The following is an 18308-nucleotide window of genomic DNA, read 5'->3' on the forward strand; positions in this document are numbered from 1 at the left end:
TTTTTACCTAACTCACAGGGGTATAGTGAAGGCTGTTTATAAAGCCATGCAATGATGGGACATAGTAAGTATCTTTATACACTCTAGCACAGTCATGCTGGGTACAACACTTCAAGAACAGAATTTGAAAACTCTACAGTTACAAATGATTGTCTTTGTCCTGCTGTTCCACTGCAATGTATTATTATTTGCATTTTAATGTTCTTGCATACACCTTCAGGGCAGGAATCCTATTATCTGAACTATCTCTACCCTCATGTAATTCTACAGTGCCTTATAAAACGTAATAGTGAAAAGCAACCACATACAATATACACTAACTCCTTATCATCCTCCCTCTAAATCACAGTAGAAAGATGGATTCAGGAGTAATGAGGACACTCAATGGAGAAGTTTCCTTAGATAATTTTGTTTGGAGTTCCCTTGTACAAACAGATTTGGGGAATAACAAATCTATATTTAAACCAGTGTGCCTGAAGCTTTCTAACAGGTCAGACAGCTCAGCAAAATAAAGCAGCAAGTACATGTACAGCCACTAACACCTACACCCTTTCTGGTAACAATTTTCACTAAGAAAGTGATGAACACAAAAACAAAAATACTCTTCTTCCATGGGGCAATTCTTCAATTAAAGCTTTTTTTTTGCTAAAAAAAATACAAGCTAGAAATATTAGAATGGAGAGAATGTCTCAGACTAACACCTTCTTAACTATAATCACAAATAATTGCCTCTTCTTATACTAATGAGCAAAGCAAAATGGAAAGTAATTTAGACAATTCATTCAGGGTAATAGCTTTGTGAGCTAATATTACTGCCAAGAGATCCATTCTCAATTTCCTCGAGTACAATAACAGAGCAGCACTAAGTTTTTCACTTCAGGGAGCTTTTCTATCCTATGTAAATATAAACAGAAATCCCATTATCTATTGATAAAAACAACAGAGTGAGTTAAATAAAGTTTCATATGTTACACTTCCATATAACAGCCATCAGCTCCTTGGATCACAAGTGTAAATAAAACACTTCACTTACTGAAATCAATGAGAAACCTTCCAAATCCTTGCCTTTGGTATTGGGGCATGATCATTATGCAGGAGACATTGTACTTCTGCTGGCAAAGCTTTTCCTGTGGGAAGGAGAAACAGATCAAGTATGTCAAAGCACTGCTGAAGTGGGCAATTGCCTGCACCTGCTACTGTCCTTGTAAAATATCCCAATAAGGTGAACAGATGCACGGGTTCAGTACCAAAGTCAAATAATTCCATGTTAATGTCTAATTTTAAGAAAGAAGTATCAAACATACCCTTCAGAATATTTTTTTAATTAGTTAACCACTTGGCATCTTAAAAATTAAACACATTGTCTGAACAGCATAATAAACTTTAATTGCTGTAAAGGAGAAAGACAGTAAGAAGGGGGAAATATTTTCATGCTCCACTGACCATTCTGTCAAGGATATGGAAGTGGAATACAATATCCCTACACATGGTGAAGTTGTATTATCTGTAATTGCTACACTAAGTGCCTGCACCTTTTTTTTTTGTCTTCTCTCTGTATATGTGGTCAGGGTGCTGGGGAGGAACCCCATATGTGCAGAACTAAGAAGTTATATTTGAAGCATACTAAGTTTTTCAAAGGTAGATGCTTATCACCAGAAAACAAATCAAGGCAGAATGCTCAGAAAAAAAGCTTTCAGACAATGAAGTCATATACAGGCAATGGAGACAAATACTATACTGATTGTTTAAGACAGAAGCTAAGATTAGGAAGCTGTTCTAACTACAGAAGTTTATAGGTTCTTTCCAGTTTATTGATAAGAAGGAAGAGTTTTGTTATCTTTAAAAGATTTCACCCCAAAAATCAACAATAGCCAGTTCTGACGGAGACCAAAGCAACCAGAAATATCCAGGTCAGAATAATTGACAAGGAGCTGTGGTAAGCACATGTATAGTTTAAGACACCAGCTAACATTTCAGCCTCCACACAAGATGACACTAGAGCAGTGATGACATGACAGGATCACATGCCAATACATTCATTCCCAAATACTCTGTCAGATACCCAAGCCAGATTTCACGAGATTGCTTAGGTTCTACAACATAGTTAAATATTTTCTCTGCACATCCTCCCAAACTCTCAAGATTACTGCTAATAAGAAGACCACATCCTGGCAAAACATTTATAACCAGGTAAGAAAAGCCAGAGCATTTTCCCTGCAAGAGCACATGCACACATGTTCTTAAAAAGAAAAGGGGGGGGGCGGGCAGAGATATAGATGGATGACATGCACTAATTTGAGATGAAGATTTTTCCCTAAGTTTTGATGGTGATAATATTTGTGATCATCAGATCACATTGTGATCAATGCAGACTGGCCAAAAGCAACAGAGGTGAAGTAGAAAATGTATCTGTTGTTTGAGGGAAGGGGTGCTAACAACATCCTTCACTCACCTCAGCCACCTCAGTAAAGGTAGGACATGGAGATCCCTGTGGCATCAAGGATACAAGGGTTACTGATGTGTTAGAAACCATGGAAGTGCCTGAGAATGGTCACACAGGAATTAGAGCTGCTCCCTCCAAAAGGCAGCAGGACTGAACTGCCCAACTCGAGTGCCCCTATACCAATGCACACAGCACGGTCAACAAACAGGAGCAAACTGCAGCCATTGTGCAGCAGGAAAACTGTGACATAGCTGCCATCACGGAGCCACGGTGGGATCACACACAACTGGAGTGCTGAAATGGATGGCTATAAACCCTTCAGAAGGGATAGGTGGGCAAGAAGAGGCAGTGGGGTACCCTTGTATGTTAAGGACTGTCTTAAGCCCAATCACAGGGATGAAAGAGTTGAGTGATTCTGAGCAAGAATCAGAAGGAAGGGTGACAGGGCAGATATCCTGGTGGGAGTCTGCTACAGACCACTCAACCACAATGAAGAGGCAGATGAACTGTTCTGTAAGCAGCCTGGGGTTAGTCTCATGATCACGAGCCCTTGCTCTTGAGGGGGACTTCAATTTACCAGATGTCAGCTGGAAATACAGCACAGCAGAAGGGAAGCAGAATAGGAGGTTCCTGGAATGTGTGGAATATAACTTCCTAATACAGCTGGTGAGCAAGCCAAAAGGAGAAGGTACACAGCTGGACCTGCTGCCTGTGAACACAGGGCTGGGGGGTCATGTGATGACTGGAGGTCCTCTTGCACACAGTGATCACGAAACGACAGCTTCTGTTTCTTGAAGAAATAATGAGGGGGGTAAGCAGAGCTGCTACCTTGGACTCCCACAGGGCAGTCTTTGGCCTGTTTAGGAAGCTGGTTGAGAAAGTCCCTTAGGATGAAAACACAAAGGAGTCCACAAAGGCTAGACACGCTAAAAAAAGGAAGTTTTTAAAAAATACAGCAGCAGGCCATCCCCATGTGCTTCCAGATGAGCACGCAGAGACAACCTGACCGGTTGAGCAGAGAGCTTTGTCTCAAGCTCAGGGAAAATGAAAGTCTATCACCTTTGGAAGAAGAGGGCAGGCAACACGAAGACTTCAAGGGTGCGGTGGGTTTTTTGTAGGGACAGTATCAGAAGGGCCAAAGCACACCCACAATGCGAACTGGCCATTGTCACACAAGACAAGAAAAACTTGTTGTGATTCTATACCACCTACATTATCACTGGGGGTAGAAGTAAGGAATTCTCCACTTCCAAGAAAGAATCATGGTTTTGGGTGGAGGTAAAAGAGTGTTCAGAGGGTCCACAGACATTTTTGTCCTTTTCCAGAGGAGTGGGTGGCAAGCAGTGCAGTGCAATGCTGCTGGTGCTGACTGGAGGGTTGCCTACCACTTATTTTTCACCGTCTCTGGCTTGGGGGGGGGGGGGGGGGGGGAAATGTGGGAGGAGCAATATGTCATTAGCATATGTGTCATTAGCAAATGTGTCAGAAGCAATATGCATTGAGCATTTTGCATGTCATCACCCTCTTCTATACACTGTTTTATTACTATCGTTGCTGTTACTGTTCAATTTCTTATCTCATTGCTATTTCCAGTAAATTGTTATCCCAACCCATAACCTCTGCATTTTGCCTCTCTCCATCACTGGAGGGAGTGGGCAGTGGCTGCGTGGGGTTTAATTTCCAGCTGGGCTTAAATCACAACAATGAGGAAAAGGCTGAGGTACTTCATGCCTTCTTTGACTCAGTCCTTAAAAGCAAGACCAGCTGTACTCAGGGTACCCAGCCTCCTGAGCAGGAAGACAGAAACAGGGAGCAGGAGGAAGCCTCTGTGATCCACAAGAAAATGCTTGATGACCTGTCATGCCACTTAAAAGATCTACATGTCCACAGAGACCAAGGGAACTCTTGGAAGAGCTCACTGAGCCACTCTTCACCATTTACCAACAGTTCTGGTTAACCATAAAGGTCCCAGTTGACTGGAGGTAAGCAACAGTATAACAAGTAAGAAGTGGCAGAAAGAGGATTTGGGGAACTGCAGGTCTGCCAGCCTGACCTCTTGTGCCAGGGGAAGGTCACAGAGCAGATCATTTTGACTGCCATCACATGGCCCATGCAGGACAACCAGGGAAATCAGGTCCAGCCAGCTTGGGTTTATGACAGGCAGGTGCTGCCTAACTTGATCGCCTCCCATGACACGGTCACCCACTTGGAGGAGGAGGGAAAGGCTGTGGGTGTGGTCAACTTGGGCTGTTCTCTTATCCCCAGTAAGCGTAACAGGTTGAGAGGAAACGGCCTCGAGTTGCATCAAGTGAGGTTCAGATTGCATGTTAGGAATACTTGCTTCATGGAGAGGTAACAAAGCATTAGAACAGGCTGCTCATGGCAGTGGTAGAATTGCTGTCTCAAGAAATGTACAAAATACTTGTCAATGTGGCACCTGGGAACACTGTTTAGCAGCAACCATGGCAGTGCTGGGGTAACAGTTGGACTCAATGATCTCAAAGGTATTTTCCAACATGAACTATTCTATGATAAGGAACAAAAATCAAGAGACTCAAGCTGCAACACCTTAAGTACATGGAGAAAATACTTGGCTAAATAGAAGTTGACATGTCTGTCACAAGAAATTCTGACTGACATGAAAGACAGTGTAAATTGTGCCTACATGTCTCACTTAAATTCCAGCAAGGCCCACCTCTTGGAAGGATGTGGCCAGACATCCAAGAAATTACTGTATAATATCCAGATACTCTGACAAGACTTCTCCTAACTACTATTTTCCCACAAATCACTTATTCAAGAAAGAAAATACACAGTCAATAGGAGGTAGCAATACTAGGATCAAGAAGTAATGAATTTCTGAGTAACTGTACCTATTCAACACATCCCTTAGGGGCAAATTATGGACAATAATGGAAGCTTTTCCCACTGCAGGCACATCTAACTATAGTTCACCATTTTTCTTGGTCATCTTTGTCAAGATAGTTCACTTAAGTATTATTTTTGTCAATAGCAGCCATCTATTACTTGAAAATCAGTACTACAACTGAGACATCCACTCTAAACAAGGCAGGCACCATGAAGTCAGGCAATGCCATCTTGCACGGGAGCAGCAAGTGACTGCATTAGATCTGACTGCACACAAGAGAGCAACAGCACTGCCCATTTACATCTAAATAGCCAGCTGGAACTGCCAGCAGTCAAGCCATGAAAACACATCAACATTCCAAATACCTGCAACTTTTACAAGTTAGATTTGGCATACTAATGCAAAAATGTTGGGGAAGGACAAAGATTTAAATATTCAATTGAAACCAAAACAAAATCCCCTAACAAGAAAAAAACTACCCTCATCCATGTGGCTGAACAAATTCTGAATTTGCATCAGAGGCAAGAAAGTACAATATATTTGAGACAATGCATATAATATTTAAGATTTACAGAGAGGCTTTCAAGCTTATGGGTTTTTTCCCCTACTTCTGATTTTTCTTTGCTTTTGGGAGAAGCATTAATGAGAGTAGGCGATTACAAATATTAAATAAACCCACTTTTAAAATTTTTACCTTAGAGAAATATCCAACTAAATGGCAGCCTTTCTCATCATTTTTTGTAAGGACATAGAAGAGGAATGGTTCAACATCATAATACAACGTTTTGTGGTCCAGAAAGAGCTTCGCTAACAAACAAAGATTCTGACAATAAATTTTGCTCACATTTCCATCAACCTAGAAAAGCAAGACAGATGCAGTTATTTCCGTGGCATCAACAAGTTAGGACAAAACAACTTATTGAATCAATCATATCCTAGAAGGAAATGTGAACAGTGTGGTGTTACAAGAAACAAACAAACAAAACACATCAGGTTCAAAAGAGAAAGGCCCCAGTTTCTTCTTAAATAAGAATCCTCCAGTAGGTGCTAATTACTTTGCATTTTAAAGTAACCTCTGAGTATCTGAATTTATTAAACAAAGTAACTTCACCTTTTAGTTGCTCAAGACAGACTTACTTCTTTCATTTCACTTCTGGAATGAACATGAGTATGACCGGTAGATAACAAAAATGCACTAGTTAAAACTGCCTAAATTGTGGTTTGCTAGAAGGCAGTGGAGTACAGCAACTTTTTTTAAAAAACCCCCAACAAAGAAGTGTTTTATGTTGAATCCTTAAGATGTAAGGCCAATAAATGAGTAGCAAATTACATATCAATCACATAAATGTTTTGGATAAATTAGACAAGACAAAATTTCCATGCCAGGCTAAAATGCTATTGAGCATTTGAGCTGTTGAGAGAGGTAAATTTCCTGGCTAAATACTACAATTAGTCTAGGTATATTATGAGTGAAAAGAGTCAAGCTGTGATTCAGACAGCTACAGAAAAGCCAGACACAAATGCAGATTTCCTAGATCAATTAGGTACTTCCTGAAAGGCTTAGTCAAAGGCAACACATTTTTGAAATAATCTTAATAGAAAGGTTTGCTTGTACTGATGTTTTTGATAATGACAGTAGCTGCATTTCATTCAGAGAGAGACAAATGACAGGAACTGTGCAGAAAAAGAAGCTAATCTTCTATTCTAATTTGTTGTAAGAATCCTTGTTACAAATCTAAGCAAACCCATCCTTTTGAATATATTTAGGGATTTTAAGGGAACATCAGTAGTATGGCTGCATTAAGTGGATTGAAGAAAAAACATTCAATGAATAACTACTGCTCCTTAAGGCATCAGGATAAACTTGTATACAGCTCTTACAAGCCTATCAAATACAGCTAAACTCTGTTACAGCACACTCCATTGTCCAGGTGCTTTTTATTACTTTTCACACTTATTAGCAAGTGTGCAAATTAAATGTGAACACTAAGTAAGCAGAAATCACCACTGGCTAAGCCTGAAAATGCAAATGCAAATTATGTGAGCTGTCTTTTTTAGTAAGAACATTTGTACAGAAATGTAAAAAAACTTCTTAAATTTCATGCAAACACAGCTTGTTCGTCAGTTTTAAATGTGAGAAGCAGGGAAAAAAGAGGGACAGCAAGCTCAAAAGGAAGCATCTGTCAAAAGTTGCTTGGCTACAGCATAATAGTAAGCTATGTCAAAGTCTGCTCTCAAATCTGTCAAAGTCATCCTCTGGGCAGAGGTACATAAATCACAAAATGCCAGACTTATTCCCATTTCTCTCAAAAACACAAAGCACGAAGGAAACCACAAACTCTCCATTCTGCCTAAAAGAAAGTGGTTGCACAGAATTCTTGAAAGGATCTATGAAGAAGGACATCAACTAATGACTAAATTTCTACAGCAGTCAGTGACAACTGACATTAACCTTTGAAATAAAAAGACCCAAACCAACTACATTTATTTCAGAAGGGTTAACACAAGTGCTTAGTGAAGCACCCAAAACAGACAAAGGGAACAAAAGTAGTGGAGAGAGTTGGGACATTGCTTTCACAATACTTTGTTTTCCATGTGTTTCTTGCAGCAATCCCCCATCTCCCCATCCCCTTTCTCAGTATTTCTCTGTAATTAATTTTCTTAAGAATTTTTCATTTACATGTTAGCAGTAGTTAATAAAAATAAATGAGAAAGCACAATTTGCCTATTGTATGCTCCACAGTTCTTAACACCTGGTAACAGAGAAAATCAAGTTCATTTAAACAGTCTAGGGCAATTTCATTCTTGATAGGAAAAGAGGCAAGTCTATTTACAACATAAGTATTTTGCCTGCTCAAGTCAGGAAGGACACAATCTTGATGCAAATAGTTATTTTTTTAATAGCACAAGCATAACCAAATGAACCAAATACAAAGACCTTGTTCTAACTTAAAAAAAGATTTCCAGACTGCATCTATCATTATTTGAACAGATAATAATAGCAATGACAAAGAACAAAGGACATTTATACAATTTGAAAATACAAATTTGAAGAAGAATATGACATCTGCAATTAAAGAGAAATTATCAATACATGCATCTTAATAACACTGTTGAGAAAAGAAGTCCTAGTAACCCCATCAGTCTTTTCTTTTATTACTACCTGTAAAAATGCTTGAGAAACTGGAACATGAAAGTTAAGGCATAGTTTTAACTGCAGGTATGCTATTAGAAACACAGAATTCTCTTGTCCAGCATATACATAAAGCCTCACACTTAAAGTAAGTCATCTCCCAAAAGAAACACATGGATTAATAAATCCAAAGTTGAGGTTGTAGGATTTTTCACATCTCGGGGCAAGTTTCTCAAACATCCAAAATGAAGGCAGAAGCACTCAGGAGCTCCAGTTGTGATTTTAGAACACATAAGAAGCTGCTTTACTTGCTTTTATACTTTGGGAGCACCTACATTATGATTAGACTTCTCCCTACAGCCAAGACACTCAAGCAGCCAGAAATGAATGGGTGTCAAGGGGTACTTTTGCTGAGAAGGGAAAGGCAAACCAATCCAAGATGAGAACTGCAAAAGAAGCCTTAAGACTCATGCCAGTCAAGTATCTTAAAGAGCTTGGCTAAGGCTTGAAGTACAAGTAAAGAACGAATCACGAAATAACATGGCAGGGTAGAACAGACTTGGGAAGATGGATTTGTTTATGCAGTACAGGCAGAACCTCAACTTGGTTTTGCAGTATAAGAAGAATCTCCAAGGAAGTACTTAAGGATGTTAAAGTTTTCACTAGTTCTACAGCTAGTCTGCAACATCTACAAACTGGTTATTTTCCAAAAGCTTATACTTTTGATACACCTACCTCAAATACTGAAAGGTCATTTCTTCTGTAGATTTCATTGGCTGGAGGATGAAACCAGCCACATTTCTCTGAGTGCCTTAGCAAAATGTTTTTACTTTTCATGTATTTAAGACAGAATTCACACAGGTAAAGCTTTGGTAATCTGTAGGAAAATTAAGAAGATATTTTATACAAAATGTTTGTTACATTCCATAAACAAAGTTACCACAAATGAAAACCCTTTCCATTCAAATATAAGGTACCATACATAAATGCTGCTAAAGCATAACTAAATAAGTAAAAAGAACATTAGAGTGAATGATTAAACATTCACACACTACTCATCAGAAACTATCAGCTTCAATCAATCAATCAACCACAGTGAGCCTAATTCAATAGAGTTGTGCTGTGGCCAGTTTGTGGTTCAGCCTCTGGCAGATCTCAGTTACTTCCCCCTTCCCATCCTCCACCCTAGTGGTCTCCATCAAAGTAAGCACACTGGAGTAATACTTCAAATTTCATCTTTCCTATTCCTAATAAATAAAAAGGAAGCACAAAGCAGGATACAGGAGATCTCCTTCCCTTTAATTTTCCTTATTTTGCTTCTGGAGAAGGCTCAGAGATGACTTTTCTTCCCACCATCTTCCAAATACTTGGGCAAGACAGCAAACTCTGGTAGGATTTTACCCCCTCACCTCCACCTAAACTATCACTTTACTACAGAAGCCAACCCAAAGAATTCACATAAAGGCAAAACATCTCCCCTCCACAATCTCCACAGCACAGGCAACACAGACAAGTGCACTTCTCTGGGGAGGATCCAGTTCAGACTACATACAAGTAACCCACATGCCCTGTGTTCTACATACCATCATAAACCACTCCTTTTGGTAGTTTTTATGGCTACTTACCTTCATTTTTAAATTACTGAATCAGTGGAAGACTGCTCTACAAATTAATTATTCTGCAAAGTTTTAGAGCAGAGGACAATCTTTATGTGCTCTGAAGTTATTAGCACATCCTGGGATTACAGTCATGGTTTGCACTATTCCAGTATCCTAAGGAAGTTCATCAACAACATAAAAAGTAGTTTGAACTATTTGTTCAATGATGCAATCCCACTGCACTCAATTGAGAGCCACAGTGCCTCCTACAGTGTCATCCCACCCTAGCCTCATACTAATAATTAGCCATCACTATGCTTCTATCTGGGATTAATTTACTTGATGGAATAGGTAACTCACCCTTTCACAATAAATTAAAGGAATAAACAGCAAAACTGAAAATAAAAAACTGACACTACAAAACCTGTGGTTATAATAGGAAATGGAAACATCCTCCATACTTTTTTAGCCCTTGATTCATATATGATGGATACATGACATATCCCTCATTCCCACCACACAAACAAAAGGCAGTTGAGAGTAACACCATGCAACAGCATTTGGGAACAGATCACATTGCATGCTATAGTAGTAGAGCTTGACAAATATACAGTTCTGAATATCTTCCAGTGTGCCCCAGAGACAACGGATTAATAAAACATTGATTTTCAGCACACAGAAAACTCTGCAGAGATCTGCTGAGCACATGTACTACTCCAGGCTCTCTGCCTGACTCCAAGGTACATCCTTGCAAAGATTGTCAGAAATTAGATGCTGTTGCTACAACTTGCCCACTTAATTTATTTAGCATGACATCTCCTCCAGTCCTTAGAAAAAAGGAAGTTAACAAACACTGGACCACAACCAAAAGCAATTTGTCTAAAGGGCCCAAAGTCAGACATACCTCACTGCAACAGTGTAAGAAAAAACAAAAAACAACAAACCAAAAAAACCCAGAGAAAACCAAACAAATAAGGGAAAACAAAACCACAAAAATGAACTTCGAACGAAACCACACCAATACACGCTACACATTGACATTTATACAGGACTAGGAAAATGACTTTTTATTGCATCTTTGATTTAGAACTAGCAAAAGAGAGTAACAAATCCCTGTTCTCAGTTGTAATTACACAAGCATATTTACTTTTATAGGCTTTAAATTATAAACAGTTACAAAAGAGTAAAAGTAAGTTGTAATGTTCACATCAGAAAAAATGCCAACCACGTATTGCAACCTCGACAACTTGCTACCTTGCATATTCCTGTGGGTAAGGTGAAGAGTACCAGGTCTGGATCTCATATTTTCCAAACTCAATCACTGAAGGGTATCGCCCACTTGTTTCACCAGTGTTTTTACATCCAATTTTCTGTCAGGTGCAATTAAAAAAAAAAAGTATTAGTTACAGAAAAGTAGAAGAAACGTTATAGAACTGATTTCACCCACTGAAAGCATGAGAACCTGAAGTTGCTTAAGCTCTTCACGCTCTGACAGAGGACAGAGTTTGCAAACAGAAAATACAAACAGCAAAAGCCCAGCCAAAGAAGAGGCACAACAGCCTCAAATTCTCTTCTCCCACAGCATCTAGTGTGATGACATCCCTATAATTCTGGTACAAACTCAAAGCTGTCCTTTTGTCAAAAGAATAAGAGAAAAGGTATCAGCATAACCCTTCAAGAGTAACTGGTATTTACCTCAAAGAGTCAAGAATATGCTAACACTTTGATTTCAGCTATAATACTGCATTTAAGCTGATCAGAAAATAACTGCTAGGCTCTAAAGGGCTGGAAAAATATAAAATAGTAAGAAACGTGGGGAAAAACAAGCAATTTTTATGTCAACTTTTAGAAGCCTTACCACCCAACATTTTTAGGGACTGCATATGAAAGATAAAGAAAGCAAGTAGTGGTAACTATTTCCATGAGGAAACAGAAGTACAAGCTAATAATGAAACTGAATCTTTAAACTCAATTTGAGTTTGTTGGTTAACATGCTGTGAATGAAGACTGTAAAAAAGTCACTGTGTAATGTCAGTTCTGGTACATTAAACCTGAAAAAAACCTGACTTCCATTACTGAAAAAAGTACAACACACAGCCATTTATGATGTCATTTTAAGAAAGCAGCAATTGAAACATTAAATTCGCCCACCTTCCGACCCGGGTTCTCACAGACACTGGTTGTTCATTTCACAGATACAGAAATGTACAAGTCAGGTTCACTAGATTGATTCAGCTCAAATGTTATCACTGCTAGATAAAGTCTACAGTATTTAAACTCAAAGCGTGGTGACCAATCAAGTAAAATGAATTTATGGACTCACTAAACCTGGTATTCTACCAAGCAGTGTTTTCTGGGACCGATCTAGCTTTTCAGAATATCTGCTTTATTTGCAAAGGAAAATCATTACTGACCAATATCCTCTAGTCCTGACCAGAACATCAGCTTCTTTTAAACTCTACATTTGATCCCATAGTCCTGTTTCCAAAATGCTCAAGTATATCCTTCAAAAGCTATCTGAAGTGTCCCTTATCATCTGAACCATTCCAGCACAATGCCTTGTCTCCTACCTGCATATACAGTGCCTCCCAAACAGAATTCACAGCAAGCATGATGCTTTGGATTAAAAGGAATACATTAGAGATGATGATGAAGAGACTCAAAATTAACTCAGTTTTTATTTCCAGAAATAACTATATTTTGACAACACGATTCTTACCTCCAGGGAAAGTTCTCGGGCCTGCTTAAACACTTCCAAATCCTCCTGTGTAACAGTGTCCTTGCTTCCCAACAGAAATACATCCGTATTTTCTTGTTTGATGCTTAATTTGATTTCAGTATCTGTTATTTAAAACCAGCAAAAAGTTTATTCACAGACATGAAGGTTATAGGTGCATTAGCAAAGTGATACTAATAAACAGGATTGCAACTATGGCTGTTAAGAACTCCCCATTTTAACCAAATTTGGGATTACTAAGTAACAGAAGTGAACCCTTCACCCCCCTTCTTTTGTAGCTTCCTGCTGCACAGGCTATTTTTTGGTACTTGTTTGTCTCTCTGTATAGGCCTTTAGAGTCCAGTTCTACTAAACTAGTTTTGAACCTCATGAAATGGAGCGTATTTGATTGCTAGAACTATGCCGCCTGGTAAAGTCCAGTATACTCTGGAAGGTAAAAAATAAACACAAGAGAAAAAAAAGTTGCCCTTAAAACTTGAAGATTAATGTTAAGCTAAGTCTGCATTCAAACATTATAAATTAAAAGTATTTTTTTCTTAAATAAAAGTAATAAAAAGGTAGTTCACAGCAGTAGAGATCAAGTGTTGTGGAGACTGTAGTACGATGGAACTGTTCATGAAAAAGCAATGGAGCAGAGGGAAATGAATTGAAATGCCCACTGTTATAAGCACTGACAGCACACAATCATGATGACAGCACTACTGCCACAGGAACGGCAAGGGAAGAACAAGGAAGTGGCATGACAAGTGGCTACTCATGCGGTACTACACAGCCATAAGCAACATTATGAAGGCATTTGGGGCTCCTAGTGTCACTACAGATGCAAAAAATAAAAAAGTGGTGTGGTATTAGTCAGGAAAAAAAAAAACAAAAACACAACCAAAAATGTTTTGGAGATTTAGTCAGCATTAGATAAAAGGTCAAAGTTTTGTTGTTTTTGTATGGAAGTGAAGTAAGAACAAGAGAAATAGCTAAGACCTATGTGATAAGAACTTTGGTTTTGGACGGGACGCAGGTTTGGTTGGCGCTTCGACCTTTGCTTACCATCATTCTGATCAGGTTTAATCCTTCCGTCTGTCAAGCTCCCCTTCCCTGGTGAGGGGGTCCCCACCTGAGGGGTCATTTTATACTTTAATCTGCCTAGAATCCTGTGCTTTTTAAAGAAAGCTGTTCTCTTGAGGTGAGCAATTGCTTTAAAAGCATGTCCTCTAGACATACCCCATCCAGAGGCACAGACATGAGACACAAACCTACTCCTAACCTCTTTCTTTCCACAGAAATGACTATTAGACGTTGATGTGGAAGATAATTCTGGTTTACTACACAAGTGCTTGCAGGGTGCATAGCTTGGGTGACTCTTTTTTCGAGACTGTTCATGAGTGGTATAGATATGAGAGAGTCCATCAAAGAGTCCCTTTAGCTGACTGCTACTAGGAAGGCTACTAAAGGAGGGTATGCTTGACTGACTGGAAGAGCTTTGGGGAGAGTTAGAAGAAGTCAAAGTGCTGGTTTTTTGAGAACTGGGGCTCTGACCAGAGATGGGGGTTGAGGGTAGAAGTGAAGAAGGTGGAGGTTTTAGCTTTTGTGTGGTACCTGTAGCCAACACAAGAGAAGTGCATGACTGTTTCTGAGAGACCTTTTTCCTTGGACGATAGTGCTTTGAAAAGTCTATTATTTCACCTCGTGATCTGCGACCATCAGGTGATGGTGTAAAGAACTTAGTAAGGCCATCAATGAGACCTTTGGTTTTCTTGTTAACTTTAAGTGTAGAGGCAGATATGTAGGTGGAGGTGGTGGTGATTTTGGTGGTGGCACCAGGCCGAGTGGGGTCTGTAACAGGCAATCTGCTGCTTGAATCCTTCACAGATGCAGCATGACCAGATGAAGGTGTGGTACAGACTTTAGTCTTTTGACCCCTACCAGGTGACCCCCTTCCTGTGAATGCATTCACGGATCCTTCATCACTGGTTACAGACCTACGCAAAAATTTGAAAAACAAAAATCAGTATTTGAAATCTTTACTGTCAAATACCACTATAGTTTATACAAGTTACCTGGGCCACTGTACTTAAAAATCTTTAAAGAAATTTAAAGACGCATACATTCTGGAAATACATTTCACACTATGACATAACATCCATCTTTTTTTTTTTCCCCTTCTCCTTTTTGTTCCCTCTCCCCTCTGATCTTTAAAAGACAGTCCACAGATAGATAAAAAGTGCTGGCATAGCAACCTCTCCCAAGTATACAGCCTTCTCATATACTTTCAGGTGTAGCCACAGTGCACCTCTTCGGACAAAATATCATTACATCGTGTTTGTACAACAACTGCTCTATCACCATAGAGTTTATTGTACACACAGAAAAGATGAATGTTTTCAGTGTTAATATGATATCAAAACAGTTAACTTCAGACTACATTTGCTTAATCTGTAGAGAAAGTCTATTAATCCTTCAAAGCAAACAGTCGATCTTCAAGAAACTGCTTTTTTCCCCACACTCTTGTTGGATGATGTAAAACATGGCAGTAAAAGTTACCAAAGACCTAAAAGCCAACTGAGGTAGTTTACTAAGAGCATTAGAACAATACCAAAGAAATAGACTCTTCAGAAATTCTAAAAACAGCAAAAAACCAAAAATTGCAAAGGAAAGGAAAGAGCAAGACTAACCAAGGTGCATTTGCACAAAAGCCATGAACTAATCAGGCCTAACATGGAAGGTGTTAGGAAAAAACAGAGTAGTGAATCTTATTCAAATGCTAGGAAGAAAAAGAGCATACTGAAAGCCAACATTTGTGAGAACAGAATTACAGGTTTAACTAGTTGCTAATATCTGAAGAGAGGAACTACACTGCAGAGTAATATATTCCAGCATACAGAAACAGAACTTCTGAAAATAGCTGCAGTAAAAGAAATAGTTATCAGGACATACAATCAAATTACAAAGCCAAACAAAGCTACATAGTTGTATCACATGCTTTCTTTCATTCCCTTTTCCATCCCACTCTTTGAAGTTAATTTACTTTGCAGCAGAAAGTTTGCTTCCACCAGATTTCTACCCTCTTAATTGAGATACTGAAGTAATTAATTGCAACAGGTTACTTCTAATTAGGGATTCAGCAGCCGAGGGCTACCATCTGGTTACTGACCTCCAAGGGCTCACCAGCTTATGAACCAGCCCCTCTTCCACCCACACATCCTTAAATTTGGTTAGCTCCTAAGAGGCAACAAAACCAAGAACTTCTAAATCTTTTGAATCCTTTTGCGTCATATGCATAAGTCTATCCCAAGACCTGTTCTCAGTGCCAGATGTGGTAACCACCAGCAGTGCCAGAGGCCAGCACAAATCTGGTTTAAGTTAATCTTACACAGTAATTTGCCTGTGAAGGGCTTCCTACAGATGGTCAACAGGCAAAAAATTATTCCAGTACCACTCAGAAGATTTTCTTTGTACTATACAAGGACTAAATGGCATTGGTTAACCTTCCTGTATTTCATGTGACTACACACTTTTCATGTTTGACGCTATTCCATACTCCACAATCACTTTTAGGTAGGATGTCATGCCGAAGAGTCTCTTCTCTTATGCTGTCTCTAACCATTATTTTTCCAAAACAAGATTACTTTGTTTTTATATATGAGACACTGAAGCAATAGAAATGTGCTGGCAGTATTGCAAATATTTATTTTACAAAGTGCTTCCCAAGCACTCCTGTAACATGCTCATGCAGCTCACATGCTACAAAGAAAACCTTTCTGAAAATGTTAATAATCCTCATATAATGCTAAAAGAACTGCATCCTTTAGCAGGATGATCACTATAAACATAACAACAACAGGAACATATAAACATAACAACATAACAGAAAAACCCTCATAACATTTCCAACCTTTCTATTACATGTATGAGGATGGAGGAGAAGCAGAATTAGTGTCAGGGGGTACATTGCTGCTAAATCCATCCATTGAGAACCCAAACATGCATGTCTGCAGAGAAGAAAGATGGCAGGACTGTATTAGAGCTGGTGGTCCTGGTTCTGGTCAGGGCAGGGTTAATTTTTGCAGTAGCCAAGGGGAACATGTCCAGGACCCAGTGGTTATTCTGTACCACCTGATGGGCAGGGAAAGGGACTCTCTTCCAGGAAGAAAGGGTTCTTTGCAGTCAGGTAAGCGGGGAGAGCTGGGTAACACCATTTCAAATAATCACATGTGAATTGTTTTACCTGTCTTGTACACTTTGTTATTGGTACTGTAGCTGTTACTGTTTGGTTTATTTTTCCTGTTCCCAGTAAATTGTTCTTATCTCAGCCTGGATCTTTACTTTTTGTGCCTTCAATTCTTCTCTCCAGCCACTGGCAGGGGGAGGAGGAAGCAAGAGAGCAGGGAGTCGCAGCAGTAGCACTAAGCTGGGGAGTATCTCTCCTGAACCACAAGAGAGCCCTAACCTCCGGCTGAAGGTTTATGTGTTTTCAAAGGGTAAATAAAACCAGAGGTACAACTAAAGCCCAAGGCATAGCTAGAGATACAGGCAATATTTTTATTATGCACACACAATGATATATAGAAATCTCAATGACCTTCAAATTCCTAAGCTATTTATTCAGAAGGAGAACGGAGAAGTACAATGTTCCACCCAGTCTAACAGCATGGTCTCACCAGCCAGTAAAACTACATCTTTTACTTTCATCTAGTGTCATACTTTATTCCTGTCCTAAACTACTTCACTAGAGCAACATACACAGAACTTTACGACAAGAAACAAAAAGGCAGGATGAAAGATCCTGGCAGAGAAAAAGGCAAAAGAGAATACAGCAAGATACACAGCATCAAGTAAATCAACTCGACTAGTGCACTATACTGCAAGTACTTTTCCTTCTATTTTCACATGTGGGCTCCACTGGCTTCAAAAACCCTTGTTTTGTAAAATGCAAAGTTTTACAGCAGCTCCCATGCAACTCTGACTAATACAAGACAGGATTTTAGACTGTAGAGAAGAATGTCACAATGTACAGAATGAATAGTTGGTAGAATCAGAAATCTTTTCAGCTGCTCAGTTGACATAGCCAAACAGTTCAATAATACTAAAACAGGGGGGAAAAAAGTTGTACGTGGATAGGAACATGCAATGGAGGGCAACATGCTACTGTAGCTGACACAGAATCTGTTCCTATTTAACACTCAGTGTAATGTCAACTCAGTATTTCAAAGCTACTTAAACAATCCTCTAACCAAGACTTACAATGTCCAACTACAGTGTTTCCTGGGAAGACAGATGCTAAAAAAAATTACAGCACACTCTTGCTTTAGATAAACACAGTCCTAAGAAGCAAGAGGAATTGCAATCTCTTTTCCTAGTAACTGGTAGCAGGTTAACAGCAGAACTCAAGTAATAATCTTTTCCAGAATGCCACTGAAACCAGAACTTCTCTGCTACTTGTATAGTTTGCTTTTTGGAACAAGTTTTGTGAGCTGATATTAACTAATAAGGTAATTTTATACAGTTTTTAAACAGCTTTTTGAGCTGAATAG

The 18308-nt window shown here is 39.2% G+C and overlaps 1 protein-coding gene across 15 annotated transcripts in view; it reads right to left on the minus strand.

The window, feature by feature from the left end:
* Positions 1-18308, minus strand: part of KAT6B (lysine acetyltransferase 6B) — a 108647-nt gene that overhangs the window by 30734 nt on the left and 59605 nt on the right. For 8 of the 15 annotated variants that reach the window (XM_038141506.1, XM_038141505.1, XM_038141501.1 and 5 more), the window contains 6 exons: positions 13825-14756; positions 12763-12884; positions 11298-11413; positions 9181-9322; positions 6007-6168; positions 1034-1127 (listed from right to left, as the gene is read on the minus strand). In XM_038141506.1, coding sequence (XP_037997434.1) covers positions 1034-1127; positions 6007-6168; positions 9181-9322; positions 11298-11413; positions 12763-12884; positions 13825-14756 — 1568 coding nt within the window. The remainder of the gene's footprint in view (positions 1-1033; positions 1128-6006; positions 6169-9180; positions 9323-11297; positions 11414-12762; positions 12885-13824; positions 14757-18308) is intronic. The other 7 variants (XM_038141514.1, XM_038141513.1, XM_038141512.1 and 4 more) reach the window with 2 other exon arrangements.

The sequence above is a fragment of the Motacilla alba genome, chromosome 6, assembly GCF_015832195.1.
Source record: "Motacilla alba alba isolate MOTALB_02 chromosome 6, Motacilla_alba_V1.0_pri, whole genome shotgun sequence".
NCBI classification, from domain to species: Eukaryota; Metazoa; Chordata; class Aves; order Passeriformes; family Motacillidae; genus Motacilla; species Motacilla alba.